Source organism: Heliconius melpomene, chromosome 5, assembly GCF_056956725.1.
Source record: "Heliconius melpomene rosina isolate 202511_hmr_F chromosome 5, ASM5695672v1, whole genome shotgun sequence".
Classification (NCBI taxonomy): domain Eukaryota; kingdom Metazoa; phylum Arthropoda; class Insecta; order Lepidoptera; family Nymphalidae; genus Heliconius; species Heliconius melpomene.
In genome coordinates this window covers 1,288,545-1,313,186 of record NC_140393.1, presented here as the reverse complement: position 1 = coordinate 1,313,186, position 24,642 = coordinate 1,288,545, and the positions used below count along the sequence as shown (strand labels likewise).

At 32.8% G+C, this 24,642-nt stretch overlaps 2 protein-coding genes across 3 annotated transcripts in view; one reads left to right on the top strand and one right to left on the bottom strand.

Annotated features, from left to right (window-relative positions):
• The window catches only part of LOC146538807 (fatty-acid amide hydrolase 2-like), a 14,942-nt gene extending 14,219 nt beyond the window's left edge, over nucleotides 1-723 (top strand). Inside the window, exon 12 of the mRNA XM_085185585.1 lies at nucleotides 197-723. Within this exon, the coding sequence (XP_085041711.1) occupies nucleotides 197-343 (147 nt within the window). The 3' untranslated portion in view covers nucleotides 344-723. The remainder of the gene's footprint in view (nucleotides 1-196) is intronic.
• Nucleotides 713-24,642, bottom strand: SamDC (S-adenosylmethionine decarboxylase). Of its 2 annotated transcripts, XM_085185589.1 has the most exons (9): nucleotides 24,285-24,642; nucleotides 23,061-23,147; nucleotides 7,378-7,579; nucleotides 4,881-4,977; nucleotides 3,682-3,830; nucleotides 3,077-3,169; nucleotides 2,352-2,372; nucleotides 1,813-1,968; nucleotides 713-1,461 (listed from the first exon to the last, which is right to left on the bottom strand). In XM_085185589.1, the coding sequence occupies exons 1-9, from the start codon at nucleotides 24,404-24,406 to the stop codon at nucleotides 1,324-1,326; spliced, it is 1,065 nt and encodes a 354-aa protein (XP_085041715.1). In that variant the 5' UTR covers nucleotides 24,407-24,642; the 3' UTR covers nucleotides 713-1,323. The 2 variants fall into 2 exon arrangements, with proteins under 2 accessions (XP_085041715.1, XP_085041716.1); XM_085185590.1 differs by lacking the exon at nucleotides 2,352-2,372.

Sequence of the window (24,642 nt, the reverse complement as noted above, 5' to 3'; positions counted from 1 at the left end):
CCACCAATAACTAGTACTAATTTAAATTTATAAAATAGCCTAGCGTAGCAACTATTTGCCTGTGACAAATATTTATTATGATTTATTCCAAAATGTACAATTAAAAATATCAATACAACTATTTAATAAATGTTTCTATAAAATCATATATTTAACACTAATCATATTATTTACAAGATTTTCTAATCATTGTCAGGTACCGTTAGGCCTAAACGCTGAAGGCCTGCCTGTGGGTATCCAGGTGGTAGCGGCCCCGCATTGTGATGCACTTGCACTTGCCGTAGCTAAACATCTTGAAGACCAGTTTGGAGGTTATGAGCCGCCTTGTAAAGTGTTACACTGATAGTTACTATTTGTTACTGCATAAAGTACAATGTTTGCATATTCCAAACTAGACTACTAGTTTTTTTTCTAACATTTTATGTTAAATTTTTTACTTCTCATTTTACTGTTAACTATGTAATAGTAAAAATCTGTAATAATTTTTTGAATGTATTTATTGCTAGTTTTATTTAATATATTGCTAAAATGTCTATTATTATATTTTGTTATTGAATTTACATAAAGTACTTACTAAGCACTTGCTATAATATATTACTTATCTCAATTGCTATAAGACTTATTTACTAGTATTAATAATAATTATAAGGTGGAAGTTACATATTTATTAAGTTAATCGGTGCTAGAAATTTGATGAAATAAAAGGCATATATGAAATGAGAAGTAATCTTTTTATTTTTTATAATCTCTGACGATCCACACCCGCCCGACTGCCTGACTAGATCGCTCCTCCCGTCTCGCATCGCCTCTTACACCTAAGTTCGCAATCGACATTTAACATCTAATCTAAATTCGAATATCTATAAAGCATACATTTATTTCATTTATACACTAATTTTGTACATTCAATATGATCACAAAATCACTTATTACTTTAATTTACTTATTTATTGAGACGACGGTCGTTTGTGCATTTACAATATTGATATGTCGAAGCGGATTTACAAAGTGTAACATTGTCAATGTACATTAGAGTAGTATATACAGTGGCGGGCCCCGTCACGCTGTTACGCGGTCACGCGGCGGGCCGACACTACTATCACGTTATCACGCACATGGAATGGAACAGTGGTCTCAGGCCCCGCTGGCGCGGCACCGGCACAGCAGCGCGCTGGCGAGGCGGCGCAGCAGTGGCGGCGGGGGCGGGGGCCTGGCGCGCCGCAGCGCCGCGGCGAGAGCCCGCGCGGGGGGCCCGGGCGGCGCGCGACGTGGTGCGGGACGTGCGAGGCGGGGGGCGGCAGGGGGCGGAGCGCCGGCGTGGCCTCAGCTCGGGAACTTGGCGAACAGCGCGTAGTGCAGCTCGTAGCCGGAGAAGCGACAGTACTGCGCATCCTTCTGCTCGTACGCGCCCAGCGATGAGAACTTCTTCAGTTGGCGCGACGCGTCCGCGCTGGGGGAGTCCTGTACAAGAGGAACAATCTGTCTTATGTAAATACTTCTAAATTATGCGTCGCACAGTTTTTAGTAACTAAATAGAAAGGACCAGGGGAAAATAGAAACACAAGCCATCCCTTAGAACCAAGTATTCAAATGTCATAATCTTGGTCATGTGGCTTCCAAGTTTTTCTTCCAAATAGAGGAGCATGAAAGAACTAGGAATAGTTTTATTATATACTCTGAAAATATTACGTAGAACATCATCAATAAATAATAGCAAAGAAAATATTTTCAGTAATAAATTCTCAATGTGGACAAAAAATATAATTTTTATCTACATAGATGTAAATATGTGTTAGTGATAGAAGTACTCACGGGCGTGGTGAACACGGTGACGAGGAACCTGGCGGGCCGGAAGGCGGCGAGCACGCGCGCGAGCAGCGCCTCGTAGCTGGCGCACGCCACGTTGCTCTCGAACGACACGTAAGAGCAGTGCGCCTCGGGGGTGATGTGGATCGTCATGTAGCAGCCCTGGAAGAAAATCATATCCTTATATTAATATACTGAGCTTCACGTCTATCTAGCATCTATCCCCTCACATGTTATTCCGCATACAGCATGGTAAGCAGAAATTACCTAGTGTTTCCCACTATAAAACAGCTTACAATAACAGGAAAGTCTTTTACGTGCAAGAAATTAAAAATAATGAATTACTCCCAGTAGGAATCGCACCCACTGGTCGCCTCAAACAGCTTTCTTAAAGAAACAAAAACATTAACAGTAGCTTATTTTAAATAAGTACTAAAAATTTATATGAAAGGATTAATTATTATTTAATGTGTGTCTTGGCGTTACCAATAATGTAAAGAGTATCCAAATGTCAAAGTCCAAAGAGTAGTTCAACGAAAACTTACAGATGGTAATTCCAGATCTCTCTTTGGTAGCACAAACCAAAATATTTTTTTATTAGATAAGAATATTTTTTTAATTATAGTTACATTTTAAAATAAAAAAAATGCCAATAAATAACTAACAGGATCAAAAATAAATTATAATATTTAATATAAAATCAGTTATAATTTTTTGTATTTAATGACAATTAATAATTATATTTTACTAAACACATCTTTCAAGCGCCTTACTTTGTAAATGAAGAATAAAATAGAATGGCAATCAAACCTAAAGCCATCACATACATTCGAATTTATTACCAATACTATATTTTTGTATGAGATAAAAATAAATATATAGAAATGATACAATCGAAAAATGTACAAATCCTTTAGTAATCAGCAAAAAGACAATGTTAGTTTCAGTTATAAATAAATTAATTTCGAAGTTTTTAACTCTTTAACCTGTATTTATAAGATCTTTGAATTAGTAGCTGCCATGATAATTATGAGGTGATCGTCTTTTTTTGCAAGACTAATTGACGTCACAGGATAACAACATGGTGTCTAGCAGTTTCGTCAAAATAGCGTGAAATTGTAATGCTAAATTGTTAAAATAACATGTTTATGGCACTTATCGATTGTAAAAGTTTTTTTTATGATAAGTTTATGAGAAATTTAGAATTCGAGTATTATATAATCGATAAGTATGTAGTTTTATAACGAAATGTCTTATCACTATCACTTACATCTTTAGCCACTCCGTTCATAGAGTACCCGCAGGGATCAAACAAGTAGTCGTCTATCACCATCCCTGGAATGAGTTTGTCTATCCCTGACGCCTGTAGAAATACAAATATATTTATTATTCTAATTTCAAAGAATTGTAACATAATATTTTTAGTTCTGAGATTAGCAATTATTAAAAAAAATGTAATTGACCTCTGTTACATTAAAAGGTATTTTTTGTGACTACCAAAAAGTGAAGAAAATTCGGGATACACTTTTAGATTTGGAATGGGAAACGAGAGAGGAAAACATTACATTGTAAATGAACATTGCAACATGAACATAGTAGTCCTGGAAAGAATTTATAAGTCATTAGGCGTTTAATTTCATCACAGAATGTAAAGAAAGAATCATCACCGTGTATCCCGCATATCACGGGTAAACGGAGGTGTAGTCGACACTTTCATTTTCCAGACATAGCGTGTTAATTGGAGGTCCTGAACGCCATGCTTTGTCTTCTTACCAAAGGGAGGAATTAAGAATAATTAATTAGCCAGATTGGGAATCGCAACCACAACCATATTGTCGTCGCGCCATGCCATTGTTTTTGGGTGGGGACCCTTACCTTAGTAGCCTCAGCAGCGTTAGCGGATGCGACTCGCGTAAAAATGTCCATAACTTCAGGGTCGAGGTCGGACATGAGGATCTCGATGGTCTGATCGGGCTCCGATCCCGCGCCCTCCTGCTGCTCCTTTTCTAGTGCGTCTACTGTACCTGGAGAAGAAATTATAACATATAGTTAGAAAATAATTACTAAAAGTACTTGTATTGGACAAAATAACGTTTCACATATCATCGTCGTCAGTGCATAGACCTTCTTAGTGCAAAAATAAAAAAAGATAGTAAGCTCTCGCTTAAAAGCGAAGGGAATACTATAAGAAGATACTGAGATTGTCCTATTTTACCGGCGTGTTTACAAACTTATATATCATTGCACATATTTGAAGTAATTATTTACGCGAAAAGATTTTTTTTTTATATTGTAGTCAGAAGGTTCTTTACTGACACCGAATTGATTTAATAAGTTATTGACGGTAGTTGACAATGAACTATTATGAGACAGTATAAATAACGCGCGGTAGTAGAAAGGTTCTCCCTTAATAGCTAGCTATCTGACACATCGGCCATTTTGCGACAGAGTTTAAATCTTTAAATAGCTTGTTTATTATGTATTTCAGCACAATATGACGCAGTTCCAAAGTATCTGACAGGAGGTACACACGGCGGTTGTTACTTCGCTTACCATGCTCATTATGATGATAAGATATCAGTACTTAGAACGGTGTTGTGTTACAACCTACCTACCTACATAAAGAAAATTGTGTAATAAAAGCCCTCCTAACTGAATGAAATATAGCCGTCGTGGCGCAGCGGCACAAGGGTGTCACTGTTACGCGACGGTTGTGGGTTCGATCCCTACTCGAAGAAGTGAAATATTTGTTTACGTTTATAATTCTTCGCCTTGATGTCGGGGCAAAACGAGGCGTTGAGTTCTGCCACTCAACACGCAATTCAGCAGAAAGTGGGGAACGGAGTGTCTTAACATAAGGTTCCCTCTGCCTACCCTACTGTGTGAGGGATACAGCGTAAAGCTGATTTATTTACGATTTATTTTAACTGAATGAAACAATTATTACTCCACAATATACATGATATATTGATAAAACTATTTCATATATTGAACAAAGTTAATAGTAAAACATTATCATTCTCTATTAACACCAGAATATATACATACGTAAAATAAAACACTAAATAACATACCCTCCAGAGGCAGAAGTGTGTAGAGATACCAGCAGTCCTTCTCCGGGCCCATGATGTATGCACGACCGTCTCCGAAGAAAGAGTCCAACAGCTCTACCTATAAAGACATCAAAAAATAATTAAAATTATTATGTTCTTCACAATTAGTTCAGGCTGACATCTCTAACTGTGAGCGGGATAGACCTAGGTTCAGTCCTTAAACACTGTGGTAAATTAATATATACGAGTATAGAACGGGATAGCGCGTGAATCTAAAAAGTTTGTTCTTTATTGTCTAGTTCGACATGAGTGTTAAAATCGAACACCTATCTTAGTGAAACTCAAAATAGACGAAAAGTGACTAAAACATTGATGTAATACTAGTATGACGTATGTGCGTGCAGCCTAGGCTAGGCGATTCCTATAAACTGCACATACGCGCGTTAATATGGACGCCGGACGTTACCTTCGTAAGAGCATAAAGTAGTACATAAGTTTACAAGTATATAAATAAAAAATAAATAGAGCAAGTACTTCCTAAGAATTATAGTTTTAATCTGTCTGTGTGTTTGTTTATACATAATCTCGTTAGTGTTATCTTAAGCAAGCAACGCGACGCTTGCATTATTCTTAGGATCGACATTTCTGTGTATCATTTTCTATTGTTATAAAGTACCTAAATGTAATTTAGCGTTAATGTTTAACGATATTTTTTTTTATCCCGCATATGGCAGGGTATGCAAAGGGAACCTAGTGATAAGATACTCCGTTCTCATTAAGACGCTTCCGTTCCGTTCTGATGATTTCTAAAGCTTCATAAGTTTATTTTTTTTATCGTACCTATCTATTCATTAAATTGAGGTGTGTGATATTTTAAAATATTTCTATTGATGTTTTTGTAGACTTCTTAGTTGTTATTTTTGGCAATCATTTTAGTTTTTCGATACGCTTTCATCTTTATGAAGTTTACTTTTATTTCAATGCAACGCGAAGGATGGCCGTCTGATTACGTAATTCATGCATTTTTTACTAGAGCCCGTATTTATGAATCGCTCTGAAATCTAATAAATTAATTATATATGAATTAATTATATATGAATGCAATCGGCATTTCAAGATCATTTTTTTTTTAATTACCTACTATACTTCAATTAATGATATGAATTACATTAATTACAGTAAATATAGCATTGTGTAAGCGATATGCTTTAATTGGAACCAATTGTTTAAGGAATTTTCTTTAATGATCTGTAAGATTTTCCTCGTGTAAATAAAACAGGTAAATATGATACAAAATAAAGTAATAGGTTAAGGAAAATTTATTGTTTATTTTTTTAAGGAGATTTTTTTATTTACATTTCCATTTTTTATTTTTTATTTACAGTATATCTAAAATAAAAAAATACCAAGAAAAGATGATTTGTGGTAACATTTTATATTAGTTTAGAGATGTAAAATGTGACAGAAAGGAAACCTAGTGTTAAGACACTTTGTAAAAAATATGGAATTTTGTATAAATAAATATTTAATTATTTTATAAAATTCCTCGTAAAAATTAAAAGTAATTCACGTCATTTTCACTAATAAGAATTATGACATAATTACAAATACAGTCGTTTGTTATGAATAAAATACATTTGCAATAATGTTTATGGGATTTATGCAATGTCAAAAATCTAAATAAATAAGATTTACTCCTCTTAATAAATACTTTAACATAATTATATGTGTACATAATAAAAAATTCATGTAATAAATGTTAATAACCTTTTAAGCAAAAAAGTATATTGACTATTGTTTTAATAAAGTAGCACTTTTTTATTTGCTATGTGAAAGAACATTTACGAAGCTTTATCACACGTTTGACCGAAAATAAGTCACGAAAACGCCTTCCACGCACGTAATTTAGATGAGTTTCAAATGAAACCGAAAAGCGATTGCTTGTAAACACGCATTAATTTACTTTTAACTAAACAACTATTGGTTGTTTAATAACATTGTAATGTAAAATAAATAAAAAGTAATTATAAAAATGAGGCCAGTCGTGGCGCAGGGGAACACGCGTGTATCTGCAAACGGGACAGGTTGTGGGTTCGATTTCCACTCGAGGACATTAAATATTTGATATTTTTATACTTTCGGTCTGGCGTTGAGGCAAAGCGTGGCGTTGAGTGCCGCTACACAATTTGTCAGCAGGAATTTGCTTTAATCTTTCTCGATTTCTTTTATTTGCGAAACGAAACTGAATATGAAAGAAAGAGATATAGAAAATGTGTGCTCGCTTTTCTCTCTCTCCCTTGCCCCTACAATAATATATATATGAAACGTAACCCTCTCTGTTTCTATCTTAACTATCTCAATTTACAATATATCTCCCTCTCAACTTTCGTTCGCCTCATCCAATCACACTTTTCGTAACGCGTCACGTCCTCACCATCTTGTACTCTCCAAGTTAGCTTGACTTGTAAGCTTTATACATATAAAGAAACTTAACTTCAATACTACTTCCAGAACTAACCTCCGAATCAAAATTATCATGCGGCTTCAGCTGCGCTGCAGGTCTCGCGAACTCCCTGCGCGAGTAGAACACGTTGTGCACGCGAGAGTGTCCAGCAGTCTCCTGCGCCAGCTGCAGCACCGCGCGGACGCAGCGCAGGGGTGTCGTCTTGCCGCACGTCTTGAGGATCCAGCGTCGACGCGATACGAACATGCTACTCTCACTGGAATAGAGAAAACCTTGTTATATAAATGAAAAATAAAATAATAGTACAGCGAGTATTCTTCAGAATAGGCAGAGGGGACCTAGTGTTAAGACATTTCGTTTCTCACTTTTCGCCGAATTTTAGAGGCTTCGCGTGTTGATGGAACACGCGAGTGGTGGAACTTTTAAAACACAGGAACACAGCATAATAATACACATAATACAAGCCGCTAGGAGCTGATGTTAGATACGTGGTTTTCACAAACATATAGTTTAAAATGCTTTAAAAATAATTAACGAGTTATTCTTCTAAATCATTTCATACTTTATACGTCAATTATTTACAATTTACCTAATACATACATCATAGAAGACTGTAATAATAAATGATTTTCAAGATTTCTTATCCAATGAAGTTAAGACATGTTTATAAATTACATGTTACGTAAAACAGTTATTAATATATATTTTTATATCAAAATTAAAAAAAATGTTATCACTAGGTACTGTACCTATTATGCAATATAACTCTTTCAGTTTATAAAAGCTTACTGATAAAATAGTAGATGGTCATTCCGTCGCACAAAAAAGAACAACGCAGATGTTTAGAACCAATTTAGATAACTAATCGTGAGTCAAAGGTGGTCTTTTTTTATATGAAACGAGCGATGGTCAAATTGGGATTGATTGTAAGGGCAGAGGTTATATGGACCAAAGATAATAAACGATATGTGCTAACATAAAATAATTGATAGTACCTACATATACTTATTAGTCTTACATGAACTCGGAAATACGAAATCTGTTTACTATATAAAATATTTAAATATAAGCGGTTAGGTGTGGCGCAGGGGCACAGGCGTGTGACAGGTTGTGGGTTCGATTCCCACTCGAGGAAATGAAATATTTAACATTTTAAGTCGCTTCGCTATGGTGTCAAGACAAAGCGTGGCGTTGAGTTTAGCCGCTGATATTTCTACTACAATGAGTATATATTTTAAAACAAACACATTCTATTCTGTTTTTCATTCAGTACTAATTAGCGGTAGTGAATATAATACATACTAGAGGCCCGCTCGCGGTTTCACCCGCGTGAACTATGTTATTATTAATTTCTGTCTCCATGACTACGTCCTAGTGACGTCTATGAAAAATTTGAGACTCCTTGCATTTGTAGTAAGGAAGTTTCATATAAACTTTCGACCCCAAAAACAACCCCTTAGAAATCGAATATTGCAAATTCCCGTCTTAACGAGCACCTACGTCCTATAAGTAACTGCTATGCAAAATTTGAGATTCCTAGCACATGTAGTTTCTGAGATTTCGTGATGAGTGAGTGACCTTTCGATTTTATATATATAGATTATACGAGTACTTATTTAGATATAAAGTAAAGATATCAAGTTACAAATGTCAATAATACGAACAAGTAATGACAATATGTTAGTTACTTAGCCATAAATCTTTCTGTTGCATAATATTTATCGTGAGGCTCAATCTGTCTCATACTTTGATTACAATGGACAAGCGTAAACATGTCTGTCTTAGAGTCTGGATATTTATAACTCAATATTCGTTATGAATAATTATTCGTTCTAGAATCTTAGACTAACTGTATCACTATGGACGTAGAAATAGGGGGGATTCGTGCCCACCCCAAAATAGTCTGGTGCCCACACCAGACGTTTTAAACCTTACTAACAATAAATTTGCCCGCTTAACACGAACATATCAGTTCAAAGTTTAATAAGCGTATAGAGAAACAAAATGACAGTAAGTTTGTATGGTTAAGGAAAATTTATAAAAAAATATCGTACGTTGTTTATTGTTCTACTATGATAGCACTAACGTTAGAATTTTATTATTATAAAAATTATATAAGTATCAGTTTGTCATAACATGTTGTATATTATACAACACGCTTTATATAAATTATAAAGAACTAACAATTTGATTTGAGCTTCACACTGTATATAGCAAGTTACCCTCTGCCTAGAGGGAACCTAGTGTTAAGGCATTTCGTTTCCCACCTTCTACCGAAGTTTCAAGGCATTACGTCTTGAGTGGCAAAACTTAACGCCACGCTTTTGCCTTGGTTACCCAAGCGAAGAAATGAAAATATTAATAAATAATAATTCATTCCCCTGAGTGGGATTCGAATCCACAACCATCGAGATTACGATCACGCGCTTGTACCCCTCCGCTACAACGGCCTAGAACTTATAATACATAAATTTAACACGATTTAAATAAACTTATTTCAATCGGAAAATCTATAAATATTATCATTTAAAAGTGCATCAACTTTTTCTGATATAAAAAAACCATATAAGGCACATTTCGCAGAATGATGTTAAAACAAGATATTATTTTCCTTGTTTCATTGTTATCTCACATTACCGTTTGCTCTGGGAAGCGGACACTCGTAAATCAGGGACCAATGGCAGTAAAGAATAACAAAAAACTCTAACCAGAGCCATAATGATTATTGAAAAATAATCAATGACTTTTTATTGTCGCATTTTGTTGGGGATTGAAGAAGGAATTTTGGGTTCCTCCACCCACGTAGCTGGTAGGTAACTGTTAGCCAGTTATATAAAAAATATAGGCAAAAATAAAAAATATAGCTCATTATGGCCCTTTGAAGACTACAAGATATTTTTTTATAGCTTCACGCTATATCCTGCACACAGTAGGATAGACAGAGGGAGCATAGTGTTAAAACACTCCGTTTCTCATTTTTCGCCAAATTCAGGTTTGCGTGTTGAGTTGCGGAACTCAGCGCCACGTTTTGCCTCGACACCAGAACAAAAAAATGAAAATATGAATTTAAATAAATATTTCATTTACTCGAGTGGGGATAGAACCCACAACCAGACCAGACGCGTTTACAGTCACACACTCGTGCCCCTACGCCACGATGGCCTCAGAGAACTGAATGAGAATTAATTTTATTAATAGAAACAAAACAATTAAGCCATCTTAATCATCATCAAAATCAAATGGTCTAACATCTTAATCATCATCAGTCAGAAACCATAATTATTTAAAAAGTTATGTAATATATTTCCTATATGATTATAAATTATATAATATGACTTCCTATAAGATAATAGATAGATAGATTAACAGAAACAAGGGTTATTGTGTGCTTCTCGTTGCAGATAAGAAACAAGGATATAGAAAATTTAACCACTTGTTTGCCAATAATAATTAATTAATCGATAAAGTACTTATTAAAGTAAATATTAAAAATAATAATGTACATTGTTTGAATTGTAAATGAAACAAACTAAGTATAGTTGCATATATTAACTAATAGGTACGTGCAAAGTAAAACTCGTGAGTGCAATGGAAATGTACTGAACTGGTGACTAATAGATCAAGGACACTGATTGAGAATAAATCTAAAATAACATTAATTTCAAGGGAGAAAAATATTTTCACGATCTCGAGCTCCTATAATATAATAAATGATATAAACACCAAGTTTAAAATCATGGGTTCGCAAAATAACTTTAAATAGTGAGCAATACTTATGTAATATTTTGTTTTGCTAATATAAATAAATTAATTAAACATATTTTTTTGAGATACCAACATTATTAAAAATCTATCCTCCAATCAGCTATAAGATCATATCACACGCTCAGTACGCATTAGTTTAAGTAATCTCTTGCCAGTATAAATAAATAAATAAAATAAAATAAAATAAAATATATATTTTTTGGAGATGGCAACACCATATCTATTCTATAATCACCTAGGTGACCATGTCACGTAACATACGAAGGCGTGACCGCAGCCCCCGGGTACGCCGTACAGGCACAGGTGGTAAATAAACTGCGTCACCCGTGCAGCGACCGCGCAGGCCCCGATCAATAGCGCCCGGTACATGCACCAGGCTCATTAGGTCCCAGATAACGTAGATTACTACGGGACCCTTACGTAGTATTGACTGTTACTAACAAATGTTAGTTAATTATTATCTGGTTATAATGTTATTATGGTTTTATTAATGATTTTACTCTATTTTTGATTGGTTGTATATATCTGATTGAATGCAATAGTTGTTGCTTCGAATCCTATTTAAAAAATCACAATATTTAAATAGGTGTGTGGTCGAAAAACGTCTTATTTATACGGACAGCGACCATGGGAAATCTGTGCTACTCAAAATGCGAAAAATACCATAAATTTTATAAAGTGTTAAATAAATATTCTCATTGATAAATGAATAAAGCGTTTCTTATTTACATATATGTATTTTCAGCTTCACGCTCAATCTCGCATAACAAACAGGGTTGGCAGAGAAAATCCACTATTAAGATATTTCGTCCCTAATTTCCGCCCACTTTTCAATACATTACGGTTCGGTGGCGAAAGTCAAGGCCGTTTTCTGTTTTCTTACGAAACTTAAAAAATAACAATAATTAATTCCATCGAGTGGGCATCGAATCGACGACTGTCTTATTTACAATCAGATGCTGTGCCGAAGCCGATGAGCCATTGCGGCTTTAAAAAATAAATAAATAAACTCTAAAGTATCGAGCATCCACTTCAATCTCTAAAGACATCTCTATTTCTATTTATTAATGTACTTATGGCGGACGATGTGTATGTAAATACATTAACTACATATATAAAAACCACGTGTATAGAAGCACGTGTCGTACCACGCTGTCTGTCCGTGGCCAAAACACGCTTCGTATATAATCAACAAGTATGAACTAAAAAATTGTGGTCATATAAGAATGTATTTTTAAAATTTAGTAGAAATCAAAATGGTAGTTTTTATTGTTTATCTTACGAGATAATTCTATGAATATATTGTATTGATTTTTCAGTTACAAGATGTAATAATCTATCTTTACATACAGTTGAAGTATATGTGTATACATATTACTGTTTTTTACTTTGTGCCTAAAAAGAAGTGGTAGTGTCGATATATAACATAGAAAACCATACCTCAACAGAGAAAGGTGCCCAATAAAGAAGAAAAAAATAATATATTATTCCGGGATCGAACTCACAATCTTCGCTGTTACAGTCATTATTATTTAAACATATTAAAAACCACAAAAGCAATATTAAACGCCATAGCCAATCATCACTGAATGTGAATCACATAAATAATTGTGGTGGAAATCGAATATGTGAACTTCTGCTTATTAAATCTATACATTCACCGCAGACATTAAGTATAGAGATTTGTATTAGGTAGTGTAATAGAAATATTTATTTAATATGCATTACAAATGAGGAAGGCCAGTATGCAAATGGTCTAACTCAAAATGTCATAAATTTAAAAATATATGTTCATCTTTTCCGTTAATATTATGGAAATAACGGAATGGCATTGAGTTCTCCCACTCACTCAACACGTAACATTTCGAATTGGGACGGAAAGTTAAAAACGGAACGATATTTCTCTCCTATTTAAGGAAAATACAATGCATTCTTTGTAATATTAATCATATAAATATACAAAAGTAATGTTTAAATATTATTTTTTTAACCTTTAATAAACTTATATTTTAAATTAATCATTGTATAAAGAGCTACCTACATACGATAAAAACCGAGTTATTTGTTACTTAGTTTTATTAACAATATTTTTTTATGTTCGATCTTTACGATATATAAATATTTAATCAGCTTCACGCTGTATTCCGCACACAGCAGGTAAGCAGATGAAACCTAGTGTTTAGACACTCCGTTTCCCACTTACCGCCGACTTTTTTTTAAGTATTGCGTGTTGAGTGGCGGAACTAAACTCCGGGCTTTTGCCTTAGTGCCAGAGCGAAGCAATGAAAATATTAATAAATAATAATTATTATATCGAGTCGGGACACTTGTACCCTTATGCCACGACAGCCTCTTAAATATATAAATATATTAATTTATGAGATAACTGTCTTTCACAGCGAGCGATCACTCCCGTCAGGAAGCCGCGGTGCAATATTGGCGACGCCATGCTAAAATTAGAAATGTTTCCATTCGCAATAACTGATCGTCTGTCTAGATCTTAGACTGGATTATTCGCATTTGTAACGGTATAGACAGGTGCGTAATTATAATTATTATACGATATCAATGTTTAGAATTAGTTTGACTAATTCTTGTATAAATTAGTCAAATTAAACTAGCTCTTTAATGATTTATAAAGGAATTAAAAGTAAAATAATTCAAATAACTTAAGAGAAATATTTCATATTGTATTAATTTAAACGTAGGCTTCAATGCTTTGAATCAGAGTTTTTAGTAATTTTTTATTACGCCTTTTTATACATTTCTAAATATACATACTCTTATCACAAATGTGTAAATAACATTTTATTATGTATCTTACTAAGCAGGTGTGCATAAAAACACTTACTTAATATTTATAACATTTTACATAAAATTGGAAAATAATTATAGAATATTAACATAATATATCTTTAATAATATTCCAAGTATACTAAGTATTTAACTAAATATGTACATAAATAAAATTAACCTACTTAATATTTATAAAATATAACAGTTTATTTAAAAATAAAAATTAAAGAATATCCAAAAAATATATATTTAAATATATTCCTATTCCATTATGTATCTTACTAAATTTTATTAAAATATTAATAAAATTGTAAAAGGTATAAAAGAAGTTAGGAATGGTTCAAAAAAGCTAGGAAAAATACTTTTTAGCAAACGTATAAAAATTTGAACGTAGTGGGATTTAAATCCTTTCCTCTTGAAAATTAAAACTAGGTAGGTAGGAAAAGTTGAAATAATGTGCATCAGCATGTAATGGAAAAGGAGGAAAAGATTTTTAAGAAATATTTGGGAGTCTAGCTTTCTAACTTTAACATTTATAGACCAAGAGGCTTTCACTCCACTTTAAACAGAATAAATAAACTACACTTCGAACGATGCGTTTTATTAGAAAACTTTACTTAACTAAAAATTATTTTTAAACTCACGAAGTAACGAAAATATTAAATATTTAATTTCTTTAAGTTGATTATTATACCTACAGCTATATTTTCCGAAACAATATTAATAAATCAAATAATGAGGATATTGATAGATATTGGGAGCTATTTTTAGACTAACACATAAAGAAATACGATAAGCCATTATACAAAACCGGGTCACGCAGCCAGACGACGTCAACTGCGTTACCAGCTAATTCAAATAACGTTAGATAAAAAATCGGGCGCCGCTGTGAGCTGAGAACAAACAAGTAGGTATTTACTATGTATGCTGTATATCATCAGCAATGCCAAGGTGAACGCAGTGCAAAATGATCGCGACGGAATCCCTCAGGTCGGGTTGCGTGTTATAACGTTAATATGATTTCGTAATGCAGTGGTAGCGATACGGGTTCTCGTGTTTTTTTATTGCTATGAAAATAAATTGGTATTGTAGAGTTTTATATTATTATGATTTAAGGCGATAGGTATATAGCTAGAGTTTATGTTTGCCTTACTATACAATGTAATATTTCAGTAATAAAATCTACACTAACATTATAAAAGTGAAGTTTTTTGGTTCAATCTCAGAAACTATTGGTTAGAATTTAAAATATTGTACCTGCTGTTCCTTCGAACAATTATAATCTGGTAATTTGGCCGCGCGGGCGAAGCCAATGCATATTATTTCAATAAGTAATGATTATGTTTTAGCACATTAGTAGTTTTAAATCTATCGCCTGTTCAAAAATATAAATACACATCCACTTAGAACATAGACATTTACAATAATAACACAAGTCCAAAACTGAAAGTATTTCGGCCTCAGGTCCACGAGCAAAGTTTGTATGGATATTCCAAGGCTTGTATATCACAACCTTCTAAGACTGTTAAGACTATAAAAGTGATTTATAGATTATAAAAGTTATTCTTTTTCATAAATAATTATAAAAGTATGTTTTAGTCTCCAAATAACATGATGTTAACTACAATTATGTGTACGTACATATTAAGTAGAGGAAATTTCATATTAATCAGCGCACCGGTTTAGAAATAAGATTAGGTGGCGAAAATAAAAGATAAGAGTATTTTATTCATTTCCGGACTTTTTACAACTGAAAATGAAAAATAGTGAAAAAGAGTTAAACGTGAAAAATCCTTAAATTTTATACATTGTGAAAACATCGATTTTATTTTATTATTCGTAATCGTGGAAATAGTAGAAGAATCAATATTTTTTTAAATATATCACTAATTTATTAAACCAAGCTATCAGTATTTAAAGTACATATTGTTTTAAACATATTTATTTATGCTAAATTAATACAGGAGAATAGATAAAGGAGATAAACAAGTCGGTTAACCAACTTAAGTATGTACCAAAATTATAATTTATTTCTAGAAACTTTATTTTTTAACCGACTTCTGTAAGAAAAGGAGGTTATCAATTCGACTGTATTTTTTTTTTCGTCATACATTCAAATTCAAATTCAAAATATTCTTTATTCAAATAGGCAATTATTATAAGCACTTTTGAATCGTCGAATGAACATATGAACAAAAAGCTACCACCGGTTCGGAAGGCAGTTCGGTAATTAAAATTTAATATACCTACTTATTTCTAGATTTATATGACGTTTTTATATAGGAAAGTAGTTAATATCTATATAAACAGATAGATTAAATATAATTCTTACTGAGTGTGAGACGTTCTCAAAAATATAATATGTATTAGTATTTCATACATCCTTGAAACAATTTATCTTCGTTTGAATGTGCAATGGACCTTGAGGAATAGCTGTCTGAGGTCATTTAGACTACGAAATGAAGCAAGGCGACTTTTTACCAACTATTCTTTTGTATTCAATACGAGTTTTGGATGTCATTAAACTTTATAATTTCAATTTGGTACTAATATAATATGAATGTAAGAATATCAATAAAGAAAATAGTTAAATAAAATATTTTTTATATAAATGCAATATTTTTCTAGGGAATTAATGTATTTAAATTAATTATTTTAAGAACTAAATATTTAATTTTTACTGCCAATTTACCTTATAAACTCATATTAAATGAAACATATCTAATAATAGCAACAGTACCAAAATAAAACAATCTAAGGCCCTACAAACTGATCTCCTGCAATAAACGACTTCCCAGTAGCCGCATCTAGCGTGGAGTGCACCGCGCGTGCGCTGAACACACCACCTTGACCTTCCCATAACCTCTCCCCTGAAGTAACACGTAGTGTCCGCTTAGAAATATATTGTTTAATCGATAACGCATTGCTTGCATACATGGTATATTCCAGAAATGCCTATCCTATTTCCTTTTAGAATTATTTAGTATATAGACCTTTTATATTATTAAATACCTAATATAAGACTTATTTTAAATATTGTAGTAATAGTTTCTAAGGATTTTTTTTCTATTAAAGTAATTCCAGTATTTTTTTTCCAACCTGAACGAGAGGACGAACAATAAACGTCTCATATGAATTAAAAAAAAATGTTAACAAAGATGCCTTATTTGCTAATGGCGAAGTGAGTAGTGACCTAGTTTCAGGATTAGTACAATAGGCTATATAAAGACGAGGTTAATATAACATAAACATTGTGATTTTATTTAAGTAAATCTACTACATTAATTAAAAATAAACATCGCATAATACAAATACTTATTATTAATAGAAAAATGCAATTATATATTAATAATATTTTCAAGTTAGATTCACTTCATGGTCGTTGAAACTAGTAATTCGAAACTAATATAGTTTGTCATACAAAACAATGTAATTTTATGCTAATTATCTATTGCTTCTTAGGTATACTAATATACGTCTCAGGTATTTAAAACAGAAGCGTGTACCTAACTAATAATATATAAAATCGAAATCTAATTTCATTCGTCTTCCTTGCGATTTCAAATATACCTATATTGTACGTACATTTCACAAATCTTAGACAAACTACACTGCTTTTATTCCTTTTAAGAAACCCCAGCTAGCATAACTGCAGTAACAAATACATAGTACTTATCCCTAAACAAACTTATTAATACAAACATCTTTAATTCTATACATAATGAATTACAAAGTAAGAAGAAATGCTTATCAGTACCATTGACTACTTTGGCATTCCTAGAAAGATACTAAGCATATTTATCATATATATAAATCATTAAAATGCCATGGACTAACTAGCTTTTTCCTGCGGGTTCGTCCCCTATAAATAACTAAGATGAAATCCATTTTACAGAGGATTCCGTACAAAAATTGAAGGTTTTGACCTTTTCCTGAAATTCAAGCTTAGCTTAGCCAGAGCCAAACTTAGATTAGCCCTTGCATCTGAGGTTCCTTTACTCCTTAAAAGGTACGGAACCCTAATAAATTATGAATGAAATGATACAAAAAATGTGTTAAAGTACATGTGTTCAAGGAGGAGATTTATCGAGCCTGGTAGTCTTCCTCGATAAAAATAGAATATCCAGTACAAAAATAACTGTTCAACTTAAACCAGCGATCCTTGAGAAATGCGCGTTCAATCCAGCAATTTTTCGAAGATACGCATAGATCTATATATATATATAAACTATATACCTACTATACAAATATTATTTACAAAAGTCTAACAAACTAAATCATATAAATTGTCCCAACGTCTTGACAACGCAATACGTTTTATCATTGCAATGAGTTTTTTCCAGAACAATTTGCTTCAATAATCATGACCTCTAAGTCCGTTACTCCAACGAAGATATTGGTATGAGAGTCAACGATCTACTTTAATTACTAATTAATATAAGAGTAAGTTTAGTGTCAACAGTACCACGTGCTATGACGCATACCACGACCGCCAGCCGCTCGTCTGTTACATAATGTATGAACGCGCAGTTCATCTTCGACTTGAATTTAAACGGAATTAAGATATTTTACTATATACGATCTTCTTTCATTATTGTTGGCAGAGAGAAACTAGTGTCAAGACACTTCGTTCCCCAGTTACTGCCGAATTCTGGAGGTATTGCGTGTTGAGTGGCAGAACTCAACGCTGCCCTTTATCTAGGTTCAGCGAAGAAATAGAACAATGGAACAATAAAAATGAAACAGAAAGTTCTGGCTAAGCAATTTAAAACATGTAAAAATCTTTTGTTCTAGAGAAATGAGAAATGAGGGGTTGCAAAGTTCAAAGTTCATACAAAAATAGCAGCGAGAGCGAGCAGCTTTTACACTTCTCCCTGTTTGTAAACAATGAAGTGAGATATGAAGGTACGTATATTATAGATGGAAAATAAAAACATGGATTCTAGGGGTGTGACTTGTAGGATGGAGTGAGGGGTTTAAGAAGAGTATTTTGAACAGAAAATTTAAAAAACGTAATAAAATTTTAAACTAAAATATACGTTTAAAGTGTAATATTACAAAAATATTTCGGTAAACACAGATAAAATATCTTGAAGCCCTTATCAATATATCAATCACTGTTACGTACACATTGTATGCGCAATAAATAACGAGAAAACATTTACTAGAAGAATGCAAGATTTCCATGGAATCAAAATATATAAGCTATTGCACTTATTAAATATAATAATTTGTATATTCCAGGCTAGTCCAAGCCAGGCTAAAGTCTAGTTCGGCGGGAAGTGGAGTGTCTTAGCACTACGCCCCCTCTGGCTACCCTCTTACATGGGGGATACAGCGTGAAACTGATAAAAATAAAGAAATATAAGCATATTCTGTTATATTTCACTAATAATATATCTTACTTATGCTTATAATACTCATATTATGAATATTTAAATTAAAACGTCTTGGAATCTGGCAGTCAGAATCATTATCACAGACAAGATAAGCAAATAATCACTTGAGAAGTTTCTGGAAATTTAAAAATTATTCATTAAAATTGTTACAATAGTTTTTTTTTCGTTGAATACTACGAGATAACTGACTATCATGAGTCAAGCTCGTGGAGGCCCAAGCCCAACATAACATAGTAAACGCGAGAGGTCATCAGATATGCGAACACTTACATATTAATAAAATAATTTCTTAATAGTAAACATGGCTTATAATTATGCTACGATTGGACAACGCCTTTAAACACGAGGCTATATTATATAGCATTAAATATAATTAATTTATCGTATGCAATATATTCTAATTTGTATCATAAAACATGTAAAGCATGGTGAAAATTACCAGATTATATATACAACCTAGTGTCAAGACACTCCGTTCCCATCAAGACACTTCCGTTCCCCACTTTCCGCCGAAGCCTGGAGGCAAAGCTTATCATGTCTATAAAGAATATAATGCATACAATTGACACATTTAAAGATTGATGAGATCAAATGTAACACACGAACACACAAACAGCGACAATAAACTATTTCAGACAATTGGTCATGGACGTTTCCAGACGTTTATTGACTGTCAAATTAAGTGTTCGTGTTGTTCTGATTTTTTTTTTTGATATAAAAAAACTGAGATGAACGTTATCGGTGTTACTAAGATATGAAAAGTTATATTTAGAATCATAATCACTAGTGGGTAATATTTTACTTTTGAATGAAATTTAACCAGTCGTGGTGCAAGAGTGTAAACATCGGTTGAAAACGAGGCAAAGCGCGGCGTTGAGTTCCTCTACTCCATACGCAATGCCTCGAGAATTCAGCGGAAAGTGGGGATCAGAAATGTGTTAATAGGAACTGAATGTCATAACACTAGGTTCTCTCCGCCTACTATGCAGTGTACCGGAGACGACGTGAAGCTTAACAAAAGAATTCGAAAAATAGAAATCGTAACATAACAGTATAAGAAATAGTGACAACTCCATAAAAATTGTAATACAATTGGTTATTATTATATAGTTCGAGCTTTCACTATCACATTTGGCAAGCAGCCCACCAGCGAGCGTCACATCTACGCGGCGTCGAGACGACTACGTCTCCCGAACCACGTAACAGCTGGTCTGCGTAAAAATCCTGTTTATTTCCATCATCAGATAATCTTAGATGGTAAATATTGGCACGGCGTCACGGGTAGTTGTTGTGAACTCTGAATATTTATATGTAACTGACACATACTAATTAGCTCCTAGCGACAAGTTCTACAATATAATTATATTACATTGTTCTTTTTAATTGATTAATATGTAAATATAGTCATTTATCGTTTTTTTCTATACCAAGGAAAAAAATATTTGTTTAATGTGAAATTAGCGTTGAAAATTATATTAATTGACTAACTGTATGGCAACGATATAAGATAATTATGTTTTAATTATCAGCAGTAGAGCCCGATCGCGTAGTTTACTACCGAAGATAACCCCCTGATAAATGTAACCCTGGGGGTGACTAATTCGCAACACGTCACGTCAGTCATGATCTTCAAGACCCGGACGGAGACCGTGTCATTGAGATAGCAGCGGAGAACGGGTTTTTGGCTCTCATTTAGACGTTTGGGTAATCAACTGTTTAAATTAGAAATAGATAACAGTAGTCGATAATGTTTCTACCGTTTGAAGAATTATTAAATATGTTTCATTTAAAAATGTAACTTTTGATGGTTTAAAGTTATTACTTTAGCATATTGCTATGTTAGCTTTATTAATTTTATTTATTCAGTGCATTCCGTGGTAGCGTTTTAAATTCTATCCACGGATTTCTCATGTCGTTTAAAATATTTATTTACAAATTAAACATTTTCGCAATGGCTACTGTTTTTCGTTAGTTAATTCGTAGATCGAGGTATTAGTGTATCCCTACGACAGTCAGTCTGTTTATTAATATGCTATACACATAAGACAATTTTATATAGTACCTTATTCTATGTCTCTATTCACCCAAATAGAATAATGAAAATATAAATAATTGACACGTGTACGTATAAACTATGATCCCTTAACAGCGTAAAATTTAAGTTAATATTTCTACCTATTTGTCTTACTTCTAACCTGCTATACAAATAAGGTATTCAACAATAGGCTCATAATGTTTTAATCTGATAATCTACAATTAAAGTTTGCCAAATATGATCTCACGGACTTGTAATTTGTCTACGTTACGTCATACAATGTCATATTATCTTGTACACGGAAGACTTTATATTAAAGATTTATGATTGCTTCTTGTTATTTTTTTTTAGCTTCACGCTGGTAGTAAAGCCTGGTGGTAAGTTATGCAGAGAGAACCTGGGAACCTAATGTTAAGACTCTACGTTCTCATTAAGATACTTCCGTTCACCGTTCACTTTCCTCAGAATTCTGGAGGCGTCGTGTGTTGGAATTCAAAACCGCGCTTTGCTCAAGAGCGGAAAAGATGAAAATTATTGTTACTTATTTTAAAATATTTTGTAAATTATAGTATTGAAAAAAAAAATTGTTTCGCTTTTGTTAGTTCCTACTAGAAAGGAATGTATTAAAAATTATAAGCAGATAATTAATAATAATTGCCTATTTTTACTAATAAAATTTTCTCAATGAAATATCTTGAAATATCAAATATGTTGATAAGGTCGCGAGTCAAGATTATTGCGCAAGATTAGCAAATCTATTCGTATTTTTAGAATTATTTGCTTAATAAATAAATTGCCGTCAGGGGTAATTCAGGGTTCAATTGTCTTGTTTGTCTTCACATTAAAAGTCAACTTTGCTGTATTTGATATAACTTTTATTTAAAAAGATTCAAATGTAAATATTATAGATGTTATTCTTATAAAAGCAAAGATCTTAGCTTTTGGCGCTCCGTTCTCTCTACCTACCCCGCTAGGAATACAACGTAAAGCTAAGTTAAGTTTTTAACTACAAAGTAATTTAATTTAATATTACAAATATAAAACATTTATTTGAAATTCTAATTTGTCACAACGTGACGGTCATACATAAATTATAAATAATATTAGTAGGTATATAAATTACAATGAAAACCAAATACAAATTTCACTCTGCCGCTGAGTCGGCCGAATTCTACCATTATCTTTTTTCTTCCAAAAAATATGACATTTTATCAAACTTAGATATTTACTTTACTCCATTTATTTCCATATCAGTATCAAAAATAATAATATTTATGAAGCTATTTTAAATATTTAATATAAACACCGAAACGAAAACGAAAGTATATCAATCAACACCCACGTGTTTTTAAATAGCACCAGCGTCTATCCTTTATGTTTACATCACTGCTTTTTTATAAATAGTGACGATCGCCGACACTTATCGATTTTTATTAGAATTTTGACCTATGAAGTATTTAGCTTACGCATTTGTTTATTTTTTTCTTTAGTAATACGTTTTTTTATAATAAATATAAAATGATAGAAAAATACTGTAATTAAAAATCACCCTACAGCTTCATGCTGTGTCTCCCATACAGCAGGGTAGGCAGAGGGAACCTAGTGTTAGACACTCCGTTCCTCACTTTCCGGCGAATTTAGTAGGCATTTCGTTGCCTTTGCCTCGACATCAGAGCGAAGAAATTTAACTGTTTATAAATTTAAATAAATAATTTTGTAATAATAACAAAAAAACAAATTACCTTAAAACATAGGCATCAACTTGCTCGCTCTGTGTGAAAGAAATTATTTCACATCGGACTATCTTCAATACATTCTCCCATTGCTGGCTGTAAGAAAAACATATACAAATCTTACTTAAATATTAGTTATATTATACCACTTCCACGCTGTATCTCACATATAGCACAGTATGCAAAGGGAACCTAGTGTTACGACACCCCATTCGCCACTTTCCGTCGAACTTTAGAGGCTTTGCTTGTTGAGTAGCAGAACTTTTTTAAAAATTTAAAACAGACCCTTAAAAATATTTCATTGAACATGTGTTTCGTGTTTTTCTTAGAAAAAAGTCTAAATAAGCAGGCGAAGCTGCGCGCGTCCACTAGTAATTAATATTTTAAAACACGAAAATTATCCAAGAACGGCCTCGCAACTTTACTTTGTAATAATGGTCAAAAAAATTATTCAATTTAAACACGCAAAATAATTGGGTGATTAAAGAGGTCCATCAAAGAGTGCAGTTATAATGATTGCGAGAACTTTTTGTAGGAACCAGTTCTGAAAATCTGCGTCGTTATAATATTTAAGTTGAACTTGCTGGAAAAAATAATTTTGCGGGTAGTTTAGTTTAGAGTTACTGCTGAGATTACTTCAATATTTCTTTTAAAACTTTTTCATTTTATAATTAATTTAATTGTTTTCATTTTGTATAAAAAAAAACTCTACATTTAACGAAGAACATTTACACATAGACAACTTATAAAAATAATTTAATTTAACTGAATAAATATTAAAATCACTTTTTGTGATGTTTTAAGTGTACAACATAGATAAGTTGGTTGAATCAATTATATTCTATAAAATGAAAATCAATAATTACAAAGTAATTATTTAAATTATTATTCTAAATTATAAATTACGCATTCAAAAATCAAGCTCAAGTCGAAGTTACCGATACACTATTTTACAACCGGCATTCGAAACAGCTGATTCTAGAAGGTTCCATAACAAAAACAATTTGAAGAGTGGTCGGCAAAAAAAGTCCGATTGCGAAAATCTCACACGACACATACTATGTTGTATTTCAACAATAATTATTACGTAAAGATTTGAGTGTTTGTGAAAGTATTTATCGAGTTAATTATGATGAAAAAATGTTTTACCGGTAACCTCAAATAGTACTGTGGTCGCTGAAACGATGCATTAAACTTGTTTTTGTTACCAAAAAGCAGGTACTCATAACTCACCGAGTAATTTTTCTGAGGTCCGCGTGCTTTACCGGCGTAAACCATATTTCGATCAATTTTTCGACACCCTCAAAAAATTGATCATTACTCTCACTATTAGATATTATCTCCGTTTCGGCCATAATATCGTTATGTTAGATTTATTTAAAATTAATGTTATCGAGGTCCGCTCTTAAAACACAACCACACAATCTGAAGCTCGGAAGTTGACTGAAAGTGAATCAGCTGAATGAAACAAAATTATTGGCAAAATGCAGGTGATAGAGGAAGAGGACCGGCTTCTCTTTCTGGCAGAGCGAGCGAGTCGCGACGGCGCGCTGTCGATGTCGAACCAAAAACTAGCGAGGATTTTGGCGTT